The sequence below is a fragment of the Berghia stephanieae genome, chromosome 12, assembly GCF_034508935.2.
Source record: "Berghia stephanieae isolate SIO BIC M18660-M18661 chromosome 12, UCSD_Bste_1.3, whole genome shotgun sequence".
Taxonomy (NCBI): Eukaryota; Metazoa; Mollusca; class Gastropoda; order Nudibranchia; family Aeolidiidae; genus Berghia; species Berghia stephanieae.
This window is the reverse complement of record NC_088371.1, coordinates 20,711,104-20,726,314: the sequence shown is the minus strand read 5'-3', so window position 1 is coordinate 20,726,314 and position 15,211 is coordinate 20,711,104. Positions and strand designations below refer to the sequence as shown.

Here is a 15,211-nt window from a genome sequence, read left to right as displayed (position 1 = left end):
TCGTATCAAAATGGTATTATGTCCGGATGGACCAGATGCTAAAAAGTCAAATTATAGTCAAACTGGTCAAAAATATGAAACGTTAGTATTTAGCACAGTAAAATATGATATTCCTTTCCTCTATAAAGCAAGCAAACTCAACTTAAGTCTGATATTTCTGGCTACAAATTCAATTTTCAGCATCTTAGTCATCCCGACTTAATACTATTTTGAGACGAAAGGTCACATATTTATTTATTCATTTATTTATTCAATTATTTGATAATTTTTATTCATCCATCTATTTATTATTTTTTTTAATGAGCTTTGCTTTATATAGCGCAATATCCACTAAATGTGCTCAAAGTGCTTTACTATGGGTCCCTCCCTGATCAACAGAAACATTTAACATTTAAGACGGAACATTTATTTATCTATTTTTATTTTCATCCAATACAGATTGAAGCGTCATTACTCTCAGTTCGCACCTAACATGGAAGCACTGAAAGCCCGCTATGAGGCAGCTATGAAGGAGAAGATGCTTGCAAACTTGGAGAGAGACAGAGCTGTGGGGCAGGTTAATGGTTTGCAGAGCACCCTGAAGAATATTGAAGGATTTCAGGGTAAATGATAGGTTTTGCCGTTGAACTAAGAAAAAAATTTTTAATAAAAAAGGTGGTCTAAGCATGGAAAGAAGACAAAAAATGGTCATGATAAAATAAAGAGACAGGATCAATATCATTGAGATGAGTAGTAGGAGTAGTAGTAGTAGTAGTAGTAGTAGTAGTAGTAGTAGTAGTAGTAGTAGTAGTAGTAGTAGTAGTAGTAGTAGTAGTAGTAGTAGCAGTAGTAGTAGTAGTAGTAGTAGTAGTAGTAGTAGTAGTAGTAGGAGTAGTAGTAGTAGTAGGAGTAGTAGTAGTAGTAGTAGTAGTAGGAGTAGTAGTAGTAGTAGGAGTAGTAGTAGTAGTAGTAGTAGTAGCAGTAGTAGTAGTAGTAGTAGTAGAGTAGTAGTAGTAGTAGTATAGTAGTAGTAGTAGTAGATAGTAGTAGTAGTAGTAGTATAGTAGTAGTAGTAGTAGTAGTAGTAGTAGTAGTAGTAGATCGTTTTGTTGATGTTGTTGTTGTAGTGGTAGTATAAAGTAATAGAACTGATTTATTTTAATTCTACTAGGTAGCGGAGTGTCCCGGAAAATCGACTCAGCATCTCAAGATAAAGGCAAGACCCAGAAGACCTTGATGATGGAACGACAGAAGAGGGAGATGGACGTCGCCGGGGGAGACGTTAAGGAACTGTCAAAGGACTTCAAGCGGTATCCCAATGTAAGTGGCGGTGGTGGTCTTGGTGGCAGTCAGGCTGGTGGTAGTGGTGTTTATAAAATATACATAATTAAATAGGTTATCCAAGCTTAGGGCAGTCCACATTGAGGGCTCTATTTATCCTCCCCTCCCCACCCGCCCCTACTCTCACCTTCACCCGAGTAAATCAATCGGCCATCAATGCTACTCATAATGAAGATAATATGATGATGTGGATAAGAGGATGATGATGTGATAATGATGATGTTGATGATGATGATGATGATGATGATGATGATGATGATGATGATGATGATGATGATGATGATGATGATGATGAAGATGATGATGACTATGATAATGACACACACAAAGGGACTTAGCCGGGTGAAGTCTTTATTTTTTTCCAACCCCCACTGTCCACCCAACAGTGTAACTGTGTTATCTGGTGGGAAGTACTTGCAATAGATTAGCATCCAATCCAAAAGGTAGCAAGCAATTGCTGTTGTCATTTTCACCTCATAGAAACCAGGGTTAATACCCAGCTCCAAATGGCTGAAAGACTCTGAAGGAGGACTACTTTGATAGTGTCTAAGGCTAATCATGCTGGTTACAACATTGTGTTTTCCAAGCTCAAACCTCTGTTCTACTCAAAACAAAAGTAATATCAACAATTATGGCATGACAATGCATGTTAAAATGGATCTGAATCATTGTGTTCTCCTGAGAATGCAGTGATCTGATTACATACGTGACCCACCATCTCAAAGCAGTATTATGTGCGGCTATATGGTCTTATGGTATGACACTCGCTTTCGGATCAGAAGGTCCTGGGTTCGATTCTCGCTCAGCACATAGTTTAGTCCTTGGAAAAGGCTCTTTACTCACATTCTCTCGCCATACTCTGGTGTAAAATGAGTACCTGCATGTTAACAACATTGTCTCTGTCAAAAAAAGAATTGTTCTATTGCCTAAAAGGCATCATTTCTCGTTCTACATGCTACATGTTGCTGTTGGTCAGGGACTCCTGGTAAAGCGCTTTGAACACGTTTAGTGGATATTGTGCGATATAAAAGCTCATTTTTTTATTTTTTAAAATTATGTATGGATGACCTAGGAATTGGAAATTAAGATTTTTAGTGACGGATATGAAACTTGGGTTTATTTCTATTCTTCTTCATGATAAAGAATATGTTATACAATTTTAACAAACCATTTCATCAAGTTTTTAGTGACAGATCGGATATGAAACTAGGGTTTATTTCTATTCTTCTTCATGGTAAAGAATATATTATACAATTCTAACAAATCATTTCATCAAGTTTTTAGTGACGGATCGGATATGAAACTTGGGTTTATTTCTATTCTTCTTCATGGTAAAGAATATATTATACAATTCTAACAAATCATTTCATCAAGTTTTTAGTGACGGATATGAAACTTGGATTTATTTCTATTATTCTTCATGATAAAGAATATTATGTTATACAACTCTAACAAACCATTTCAATTCTAAACTCACTCTTCAGGGTTTGATAATATATTGGGACATAATACCGTTTTGAGACACCAGGTCACATATATCCTGGTTTCTTTACTATGTGGTGTACAGTAAATAAGTTGCTTTAGATTAAATTGGATGCTTGTTGATTACAAAATGCACTCTTTTGGGATCAACTCTGTGTGTACTCATTTGTTGATAACCCAGATTTTGTCATTATTGTAATGGAGATATGTGACCCCTTATCTCAAAACGGTGTTATGTCGGGATGGACCAGATGCTAAAAAGTCAAATCATAGTTTAACTGGTCAAAAATATGAAACTTTGGTATTTAGCACAGTAAAATATGATATTCCTTCTCCTCTATAAAGCATATAAACTCAACGTAACTCTGATATTTCTGGCTATAAATTCAATTTTCAGCATCTTAATCATCCTGACATAATACTTTTTTGAGGTGAGGGGTCACATATATACTCTCAAACCAACACATAATGTTGTTCATTACAACAATGTTAGATCAAGCCCTCAATTTTGTTCGGTTATTGGACCTGCATATTATATTATGTGAATGTGTGTTCAACCCAGATCCAACATCAAAACAGAACTTCTTTTTAAAAAAAATAAAAATAAATGCCTCCTTATATCGTGTTCAGGATTCTGAGTTCCCCGTAGACACTGGAGTCAACCCATATCTGAACCAGGTGAAAGCACCCCCTGGTCATGTGACAAGGACTGGGGGATTCCATTTGTCCAACACGTTCAACGCCCACTCCTATCCTATTAGTGGGTACGTGTCTTTATCACATTTCAATTTAAACAAAGAAATAAGAAATTGGATTGAAAATCTTAATAACAAAATATTTAATATTTCATACACACTTTTTTCAGTTCTTTTTCTTCCATCGGCGTCTGCTCCCTAATTTCTTAGTTTGATATTTTTGACAAATAACAGATATGCAGAGTTTTTTTGATAAAGATATGAAAAAGTGTGTATGATACATTGTGAGACATGCAGAGTTTCCTCTCTTGCTTTATCTGGCACTTTATCACACATCGCTTTTTCAGATCTTTATCTTATACAAGTGCCTGCTCCCTAATTTGTTACTATAAATGTATTTCATTTGAAAAACATTTGTCGGTTGTTCTCCTAAATAAGATGCCTGAAATTGACTTCATTCAAATTATGAGAATTTTAAGTGTGTTGCAGTGGAAGCAACTAGATTTATCATCCCCTTAACTCATTCAGTCCTAGAGATTCTTGCTACTTTTCAAAATTGAAGAAATGTATTAAAAATGAGCATGTGCATAGATTGTTTTATTCAACTATCATTAGCATGCAAAAACTAAAAACATTAGCTTTGATACTGCGCCTATAATTTGTCTCAGAAAAATGTAATAAATGGGCATGGGGTAAAAGTAACTCGTGTAAACTACGGATATAGTCGGTGTTAGGGTTGAGTGAGTTAAGGGTGTATAATTCTAGCCGAAATTTCCTGAGTTAGAATTTCAATCAAGAGTTTTTTGCTTGCATTCCATACTCAGTGCAAACTATTGAGAATCCACTCAAAGCGTGATTTGTTTATGTCCCAGATGCTCTTTTTGTTTTGATTTCATCAGAATTAGGAAAACACCTTTTTTGTTGTTTTTTTTTTAAGGTTTTTTTAATGGAAATATTTGTCAATGAAAATATTATAAAGTCTAAAATTCAATTTCAAAATCTGACAACTTTTTAAGTATCTGAATTTTTCATGTCCTGTGAGATATGCTTTAAACGTGTTTCGGTTTTGTAGTTATTTGATCTTAGCTCCATTAACCCTCTCCTTACCAGCCATTTTCAGGATTTTCCCCAAACTTTGACACCCAACTAACGTAAAAATATATTTTTATCACTCAAACACAATAGCAGTGAGTTCTTGTGATAAATAATTTCTTTAGCAAATCATGCTTTACAACACACTGTTCATTTTCTTTAAATGTTATGACGTACAAGAGAAATTTGAATAAGAAAAATGTTGGTTGTATCGTAACGAATGTGATGATTTTCCTATAGTTCGTAAGGAGAGGGTTAATATATATTTAGATTACTGTTACAACATCCACTCATATTTCTAAGGTCCAGAAGCTTTATCTGAAGATCTCTAGACTAATAAATACCAAACTATAAGAATGCACCATATTTCTATTTATTTCACGCATGTATTGTAAAATAATATTTCCTGTCATTGTTTTCTTTTTTTTGTCCAGAGTGGCCTTACATCCACGAAAACAGATTCTGGCCACCTCTAGTGATGACAACACATGGAAGATGTGGGCAGTGCCTAGTGGTGACATCATCATGACAGGTGAAGGTCACACAGATTGGGTATCCGACTGTGATTTCCATCCAGCGTGAGTTTTTTCTATTCAAATGCAGTAAGGTGATCTACTACTATTAATATAGTACTCGCTGGAGTTGGATGATTGAATTTTATCTACATAGTATGTCGTTACCCACCCCCTCCCTATGAGCATTATATTTCAGCACGCTCAAATTCTAACATGCTTTTGAGCTTCTTTCCGATCAAGATCGAGAGCATGATAGATTCCAGCGAGTACTGAAGTATAGCTCAAACCACATTACTGAATGGCTTTCCAAAAATAAAAGTCATTTAAAAAAATATTTTTTTTACAATTGAAATAAGAATGTTTTATCTTTAAAGCAGATTTCACTGTACATATTTCTTTTTAATTAGAAATAGAAAACAAAGAAAAAAAATCCGCGCTGAAAAAGTGAGAGATAAGGGCACAGTGTCTTGTTCAAGGGAGTAGAAATAGATAAAGAATTTTTTTAATTGCAGCGTTGAAAAAGTGAGAAATACGGGCACAATGTCTTGTTCAAGGGCAAAACCGAGATGCCAACTGCATGGCTCAAACCTGTGTCCCTAGGGTGGATTTGTGTTGCTTTAACCTCTCAGCCATAACTTCCTCTAATGTCATTATTTTTGTTGTTGTTTTTGTTGTTATGTTGTTGTTGATATTGTTGCTGAAAAAGATTTTGTGCTTAAAAATAATTTATTGTTCGCATCTTGGTTGAATCTGCAACCTTTAAATTTTACTCTGATCATCTATGTATACGATAAGCGCTAACGATATCATATATATTTTCTTCCACAGAGGGTCCAGTCTTGCAACCACTAGTGGTGACTCCACAGTTAAAATATGGGATTTCTCCAAAGCTGCTTGTGTCCATACATTCACTGACCACACTGCCGCAGGTCAGTTCTCACTTATTACACATACTTCACTGTCTTTTTTTTTTTTTAATCTTATTTTTATTCTTCAATATTTTTTTTTATTTTTTCGTAATTTTTTTTTGTTTTAGTCTTAACATTTTTTGTGTGGGCACAACTCTGTTTTGAAATGATTTTTAAAAAGAAGCGAAACGCCCGTTGATTTTATTTTTGCATTTTTTAAAACTCAGGGTACACAAAGGTATATTTCATGGTTTCTCTGCGCTAATTGTTTTTTTTTTTTTTGTTTTGTTATTTGTCTATGTTATTTATATCAATTTGTTTTAAGCAAGTTCGTTATAATAATAATAATAATAATAATAATAATAATAATAATAATAATAATAATAATAATAATAATAATAATAATAATAATAATAATAATAATAATAATAATAATAATAATAGTGATAATAATAAAAATAATGATAATAATAATATATACTTTATTCATCCAAAAATTGGAAATTCGTTTACAGACGTGGCATGTATAAAAATGTATAAATACAAAGTTGAGAATCTATAGCGACAATCTATATATATATATATGCAAATGCACAAAAATGTAAAAATATACAACCAAGAACCAATAGCAACACTTTATATATTAATTTGATAAATTGAGATAGGCCATACCTCTGGCCTTTAGTCCGAACTTGTGTGTGTATATTTAAAAGATAGTATTTATTTTAAATCACAGTTGCGCTTTAAAAATTCGAACACCATGTGGCAAAAATGAATTTTGTTTTCTTCTCACTAGTATGGAGTTGTTCATGGCACACATGCGGTGACTTCCTTGCTTCAAGCTCCATGGACAATACAGCTAAAGTCTGGGACATCAACAGGTAAGAATAATGTCTCTACTAAAATTGAGCTTTATATAGCGCAATATCCACAATATGTGCTCAAAGCCTTTACAAGGGGTTCCTAGTCAACAGCAACATTTAACATGTAGGACAGGACATGCCCCTGTTAGGCGATATTACAATTTTTCGGACAAAGACAACGCTGTTAACGCCAGGTACTCATTTTACACCGAGTACGGTGAGAGAATGTGAGTAAAGAGGCTTTTTCAAGGACTCAACTATGCGCTGACGTGAGGCTCGAACCCAGGACCTTTCGATCCGAAAGCGAGTGTCATACCACAAGACCACATAGCCGCACAATACTACTATTATGAATTGTCAGATGGTATACAGAACCGTACCGTCGATAGGAAATCAACTTGCTTGAATGATGATAAGTCATCATTTGTCTCTTGTTCTATTTCCCCCCTTTTTTTTTATTGTAGAGTGGGCAATGTCCTGAGTGTTTAACCCTCTCCTTACCAGCCAAAGGAAAATCGTCACATTCGTTATGATACAACCAACATTTTTATTATTCAAAGTTCTTTTGTACATCAAAAAATTTAAAGAAAATGAACAGTGTGTTGAAGAGCGTGTTTTGCTAAAGAAATTATTTATCGCAAGAACTTACTGCTATTGTGTTTGAGTGATAAGAAATCTATTTTTGTGTTTGTTGGGTGTGAAGTTTTGGGGAAAATCCTGGAAATGGCTGGTAAGGAGAGAGTTAAGGCATTGCACTGTGGTCCACTTCAGTAAAAAAAAATTTTCCTTGGGCAAGATTGTTAACCATTGGGCACGTCTGACCGGTAATCTGGAGGTCGAGTCAGACTGATTTTTTTTGGAGATAGATTTTTTTTCTTGTATGTTTCTTTCTTGCTTTGTTTGGCACTGGTTTCATATACACTTTTTTTCATCCTTATTCTTTAATTCATTGCAAAACTCTGAAACATTGGCTTGTCCAGCATGTCCATAGTTATATGTAATTTACACCCATATGTGAATGACTACTTTACCTAAGTTTCCTAACAAAGCTAGAACACCAAAAAGAGGATAAAGATCGCTGATTCATACACACTTGTTCAGATCTTTATCTTACACCAGCACTTTTCCCCCTAATTTGTCACTTTGATATTTGCAAAAGGCACCTATGAGGCAAGTTGTAACTGAATGAAATGAAAATTTTGTCCCCAAGACGCCTGTTTACAAGGCGCGGCTATGTGGTCTAGTGGTATGACAAACGCTTTCGATCAGAACGTCCTAGGGTTGAGCCTCGCTCGGCGCATGTGAGTCTTGGAAAAGGCTCTTTACCTCACATTCTCTCACCGTACTCGGGTGTAAAATGAGTATTTGGCCGTTAACAGCATTGTTTCTGTCCCCAAAAAATTGTAATATCGCCTAACAGGCATCATGTCCCGTCCTAAATGTTAAGTGTTGTTGTTGGCCAAAGACCCCTTGTAAAGCACTTTGAGCATGTTTAGTGGTAATTGCGCTATATAAAAGCTCTTTTTTTACATTTAATTTTTTAAACAGTGACACGCTGTTTCACACACATTGTTCAGATCTTTATCTACACAGCCCATGGTTGCCCTAATTTGTCACTTTGATATTTGCAAAAGGCACGTATGATACAAAGTTGTAACTGTATGAAATGAAAATGTGTCCCCAAGACGCTTCTTGTTTAGAGGGTAAAAGAAACATTCCGATCATGGTGTAAACATTTGTAATATGCTACAATGATGTGTAATCAGGAGGTCTGAGGTTTGATCCCCAGTCGAGGAAGGCTAATTTTCTTGTGATGTTTTTTGTTTTTTTAATTGTATTTTTCTTTCTTGATTTATCTCACACTGTTTCATACACACTTTTTCAGGGTTTTTTTTATCCTTCACCTGTGCCTGCTCCCGAATTTGTCCCTTTTCTCTTGATTTGAAATTTATTCATCTCTCTCTTATTCCACATGTCAATATGGACTCATCAATACATTGACATAAAATATTCATATGATAAATTGTCAATGTCCTCCGCATTGATGTGCAAATTTATTCATCTCTCTCTCTCTCTCTCCTATTCCATATATCATAATGGACTCATCAATACATTGACAATTTTATAATATGAATATTTATGTCATGTATTATGAGTCCATTATTGACATGTGAATAAAGAGAGATGAATAAATTTTCAAATCATAGAAAAGGACAAATTCGGGAGCAGGTCTGGTGGAAGATAGAAAAAAAAACTGAAAAAGTGTGTATAAAACAATGTGAGACAAAACAAGAATAAAAATAAATTCTCTCTCTCTCTCCCTATTCCATATATCAATAATGGACTCATCAATACATTGACATAAAATATTCATATGATAAAATTGTCAATTCCTCCAGCATTGATGTGCAAATTTATTCATCTCTCTCTCTATTCCATAATATATCAATAATGAACGTATCACTGCATCGACATAGATTATTCATATGATAATTTTATCAATGTGTCCTCCAGCCTCCGTTGTCGCTACACATTGAGAGGACACGCCGATTCTGTCAACACAATAGAGTTCCTTCCCTTCAGCAACACACTCCTCTCCAGCTCTGCTGACAAGACCATCTCATTATGGGACGCCAGGACTGTAAGTTGTGGATTAAGTCGTATCAAATATTCACAGTATTCATTTTACTCTTATTGATAACATAACTGTCACATAAAGAGCAGTGACTCTGAATCGGTGCAGGTTATTATATAAAATTCAAGCCTTATGGCCTTCACCCCTTCTCTTGGTGAACTGTTGGGTAGGTCTACAATTATAATCACACCTGTAAAGGAAAAGATTATGAAATAATGAAGAAAAAAAAAACAGGTTTGAAACAGAAGAAATGATGTAACAAGTAGCATTTTAGACTTAAAATCTTCTTCACCTAATAACAAACACAAATATTAGTAACGGTAGTATTTATGGTAGGCACTGTGTACATAATGTAAGATTAAATATTATGGTTTGAAAGACATTTAGTCTTACCGCTTTAGGATTAAAGTATTCAGTTTAGCTTTTTTATTATAATATGTTGATTTTTCTCACTAACCACACCACCTTGGCTTGATAAGAATAATACGGGTGATGTAACCAAGACATAGGGGAGGGGGGGGGGGTCTTGATAGAGAACCCCTTTCACATGCAAAGTGACTGAGATCGATTCCAGATGAAGTCAATAATCTTTTTTCTTACCCCCCTGTCCACCCAGCAGTGAATGGGTAGCTGGGTCTGTTTGATCTGGTGGAAATTACTTTGCAATAGACGTAATGTCCTATTTGAAGGGTAACAAGCAATTGCTATTTCCAATTCACGCTATAGAAAACGGGGGGGGGAAAAAACCTCCAGCTACATGGGCCTAGTGATAGTGGCTCTGAAGGACTACTTAAAACAAAGGCATAACCATAATTGTTTTTTTCTTAACAGATTGGCTACAGAGGATGTGATGCAATCTCATCATCGTGGTTAATTTGATTTTATTTTTAATGATTAGCCAACAAAGGAACAAATTGAGGGAAAAACTACAGTATTTTTTTCTTCATTTTGTTGCAAGTTTTTTCTTTAAAAGAAATTATGTCGGATAAAGTGGAAAAATCAAAACGTCGCTTTCGATATAAATATGTTTCATTGAAGTTTTAAAAATTGATTTGTTTTAGATTTCCTTGAAAATGTAATCAATGGCTACCATAATATAATGTATAATTTTTTTTTTCTTTCTTCTTCTTTTTCTTTCCCCAGGGTTTGTGTGCTCAGACATTCTACGGTCATATGCACTCTGTCAACCATGCAACATTTAATCTAAAGGTAAAGTTTCACAATTTGAACAAATCCAACAATCTTTCGTATACCATTAATTCCTACACTGCAAATGATTGAACAATTTCTCACATATATGAGGAATCACAAACGAAAATAAAAACAAAAACAAACAAAACAAAAAAGACCCCCACAAATTCTAAAACGTTTGATCGATAACTAATCACACCATTTGGCCCTCTCCTTACCACCTGCAGCAAAATCGTCACATTTGTTACGACAGCATATATATTTTTCTTATTAATATTAACTTTGTACATCACAAACTTTAAAGAATGATCTTTGTTTAATTAATAAGAACATACAGTTGTTTTGTAGAGAGCTTGTTTGAGTTTAAAAAATCATTTTTTTCTGCTGGGTAAGCCTGCCATTTTGGGAAAATACTGAAAAGGATCGGTAAGGAGAGAGTTAAGGGTTGAAAATGCTAATACTTTAAAACAACGTGAATATAATATTTGCATGTCTTATAATCGGATGTAATTATGGATTCGTTTTAACATGGTTGAAAAGGACAACACTTTGCGTTGGTTTGAGAGTATTTCCATAACAGAAATGAGACCATAACAATTTGAGTTATCAGACCTGCAAATAAGTGCATGTTGCTTTAGAACCACACTGCCTGCATTACTCTGAAAAAAAATGCATTAAAAAACTGTTTGGCCAGAAAACGTCCATCAAATATCGATCAATTAAAATTACCTTAGCAATATTGAGACTTTTAAACATGCCCAAAGGCGTCGGGAAGGTACCATGATTTTTTTTATATCTGTTACTTTTATAAATATTTTTTTTAGGATATGCCCTATCAACAGAAATTGTAAGTCTGACCTTAGCTATCATAGCCTGACACTGACCTAAAAATGACATCAAAAGACAAGTCTTTGACCACAGAAGAAAACAAATCGTGTGTTGTATTCAATATTTCAACCAATGGGATCACTTGTTTCATTGAGCTCTACTAACGACAACTCACTAGACGCTGCAAAAACCAAAAAAAAAAATGACGTCAAACTTGAAGTCTTAGTGGGTCTTAGTGTCAGGTTATAAGTTAACGATTGCTACAGTCTGACTGAATCAATTGACTTATATGAAGAAGAAAATCTATATGATATGTGTTTATTTATTTGTCTTCCAAGGGCGACACGATAGCATCTTGTGATTCATACGGTGTGGTCAAACTCTGGGACGTGAGGAGTGTGGCACCCATGGCCAGCTTTGAGGTGGGACCCCACCCCTCTAATAAATTGGCCTTTGACCCCTCAGGAGGCGTTTTAGCCATTGCCAGCAATGATAGCACGATCAAAATGTATGAAGTGGGAACAGGAGTGGTAAGTTCATTTATTTACTTTCTGATTGAAAAAAAGTATGAAAAAGTAGAAGAGAATGTTCAATTGGGTTCACAAGGACAGAAGATGTGGACGTTTTTTTTTTGTTTTGTTTTTTTTCCTTTGTCAATAAAATAGACAATTGATAAGACACTAAAGAAGAATGTGAGATCCAATAATAATAATAATAATGATAATAATAATAATAATAATAATAATAATAATAATAATAATAATAATAATAGCATCATCATCATCATCATCATCATCATCATCATCATCATCATCATCACCATCATCATCGTCATCTAAATCACTAATCAAACCCTATATACACTATGCAATCACAGCACCACAGCAGCACCACCACCACCATAAGGCCAACACATTTCATTTTCATTTTCTCGACGTTTCAGGTTCAATCCCTTGTGGGCCATGAAGACGCTGTCCAATGTTTATGCTTCGACCGAAGTGGAGAGTTTATGGTATCGGGAGGTTCTGATGCTACCGTCCGTATCTGGTCGTAGATCAACTCCCCCTATCACGATCACTATCATCATCACATTGTCATCCATTTCATCATATTGTCATATGTTACCCATCGTCTCAAAACGGTATTATGTTGGGTTGGACCAGATATTAAAAAGTCAAATTAAAATTAAACATGTCAAATGATATGCGAACGACTTGTTATTTATTAACAATCCTTGTCTTGTAATTGAGTCGCAACTCCATGTATCAAAGATAATCACGGCTGTGCATGTGGTAAGGACAAATGGACATGCCCAGGCTTTTATTGATGGTGCACATCCTTAAAAAATAATTACATTTTTTTTTAAAATATAAGATTATGCCCTTCCACCACAACATCATGCATAAGATATCTTCACATAGGCATTCCACGAAGGAAATATAGATATTTCATCAAACAAGATGTCTGATGTTAACAAAAATCACCCATGTTGTCCAAGTGAGCAAATTGGGGGTTTATATATAATCTTGCCCAAGGAAAAAAAGCGAAAGTGCCTGAAGCAGGCAAATTCAATTTCCAAACTCGAAATTACGTTATTCATTCTCCTCAATAATGCATATAATTATAATCTCTATAATAATAGTCTACAAAGCCCTTCCATTTATGTCTGTGGATTGCATGGACCCCGATATTATTCCAGGTTAGTCCAGCCTCTTTAAGTTCTTTATATATGGATTTTCTCTGGGATTCTTTAGGTCTACAAAGCACTTCCATTTATGTCTGTCGGGGCAGCATGGACGCCTATGTTATTCCAGGTTAGTTCAGCCTCTTTAAGTTCTTTATATATGGATTTTCTCTGGGATTCTTTAGGTCTACAAAGCACTTCCATTTATGTCTGTCGGCTGCATAGATGCCTATGTTATTCCAGGTTAGGCCAGCTTCTTTAAGTTCTTTATCTATGGACTTTCTCTGGGATTCTTTAGGTCTGCCTCTAGTCGTCTTTTGCTTTCCGCCTTCCAGCGGAAATATGTATGTGTCTCTATTTAATTCATAGGGATGGCAAAAAATCCAGGATTAAAAAAAAAAATTTGATGCAACTCGTGAACTAATGACCCCTTTCAATATTATGTTCAATCTGAACTTTAAAAAATTAATTTGAAATATAGGTTGTACAATTTAATCTTGATTAAATTTTTGAGCTCGTGCTTTTATATAGAGCGATATCCACTAAAATATGCTCGATGTGCCCTTTACTTTCAATGAGGAACGTGAGTGTAGATTGTTAAACTGAAGAGAAAAAATGAACACTTTGATTTCCAAATTCTTATCACTTGTGATTGTAAATTAAATTGGGTTTATCTGGTTTAATTCAACATATCGTCAGATTAACTCGAATGAGATAATTGTAAAATTATCTATTAAACAGCAAACATTCTATTTCTCTGCAGTCTAGATTTTTCAAGTTGATATATCGATTTGAGGAAGTGTTGATTTGTAATAGGTTCTTGTTATTATAATGTAGGATAGTGCAGATTGTTTATTGTCTATCGGCCATATTTATTATTGTGCTTTCCCTGTGGCGCTGTGTCCTTGTTTTGGACAACTATCAAACCTTAATTAAGAAAAACAGGGTTTTTTTAAAGAAAAAAATGTTAAAGTGCCTCCTCCCCCTCCTCCTCCACCTCCTTCTTCTTCTTCTTCTTCTTCTTCTTCTTCTTCTTCTTCTTCTTCTTCTTCTTCTTCTTCTTCTTCTTCTTCTTCTTCTTCTTCTTCTCCTCCTCCTCCTCCTCCTCCTCCTCCTCCTTCTTCTTCTTCTTCTTCTTCTTCTTCTTCTTCTTCTTCTTCTTCTTCTTCTACTACTACTACTTCTAGAGCACATAATGTATCTCCCAAATGGCGTGTAATGTTATTCCACCCATTGCATTCGTTTAAAGAATATAGGGGGGGTAATTCAGGGTAGTTCCCGTTACCTCCACATTCTTATCATTAACTCCCTTAAATTTGGGCCCTTACGCGGCAACTGGATGTTTCTGCTTAATTATCATTGAATACATTTTAATATATTTATATTATCACAATAAATTGATTATTTTTCTCATTAAAATGTTTTTTGAAAAGTCGTGTCAACTTGTTCATTTGCTGTCATTAGGTATTCATAATCTATGTAATGGACTGTTGGAAAGGTCCTGCTGTCACTTTTATCCTCAATTTATCTATTGTTTTGTTTGGGGGTTTTTTCTGTTTTCTTTTTTTTTAAGTGACTTTCTCTGCCTGAAAAATAAAAACAACAATCTGCTCTTTCTTGGTCTATGGCTGGGATCATTTGAAGAGAAGGAGGTTGTTAGGAGGAACCTTTTTTTTTAAGGATGTATGTTTTTGTTATTTTTGGTAAAATGTTGGTATGTTTATATGCGAGTGTGTGAAAATGAGAGTAATATACAGAGGGACCGAGAGAGAGAGAAAGAAAGAAAAAAAAACAAAAGAGAGAGAGAGAGAGAGAGAGAGAGAGAGAGAGAGAGAGAGAGAGAGAGAGAGCATCTGAGTGTTCCTTTCAATAGGGATTCTATTTTCATGTTTGTAGCTCGTCGGAAAGGTGGCTTGATTATTGTCTATCGACCTATTATTGTGCTTTCCCTGTCATTGTTTTGGGACTTTTAACCGAACAAAATTGTAAAAGTGCATC

General features: G+C 34.8%; 1 protein-coding gene across 1 annotated transcript in view; it reads left to right on the top strand.

Annotated features, from left to right (window-relative positions):
• LOC144958286 (sperm-associated antigen 16 protein-like) overlaps positions 1-14,645 on the top strand; it is a 25,644-nt gene extending 10,999 nt beyond the window's left edge. Inside the window, exons 8-17 of the mRNA XM_078890156.1 lie at positions 439-602; positions 1,151-1,299; positions 3,433-3,566; positions 5,024-5,167; positions 5,933-6,033; positions 6,809-6,893; positions 9,390-9,516; positions 10,654-10,719; positions 11,868-12,059; positions 12,473-14,645. Coding sequence (XP_078746282.1) covers positions 439-602; positions 1,151-1,299; positions 3,433-3,566; positions 5,024-5,167; positions 5,933-6,033; positions 6,809-6,893; positions 9,390-9,516; positions 10,654-10,719; positions 11,868-12,059; positions 12,473-12,583 — 1,273 coding nt within the window. The 3' untranslated portion in view covers positions 12,584-14,645. The remainder of the gene's footprint in view (positions 1-438; positions 603-1,150; positions 1,300-3,432; positions 3,567-5,023; positions 5,168-5,932; positions 6,034-6,808; positions 6,894-9,389; positions 9,517-10,653; positions 10,720-11,867; positions 12,060-12,472) is intronic.
• The last annotated feature ends 566 nt before the right edge of the window (positions 14,646-15,211 follow it).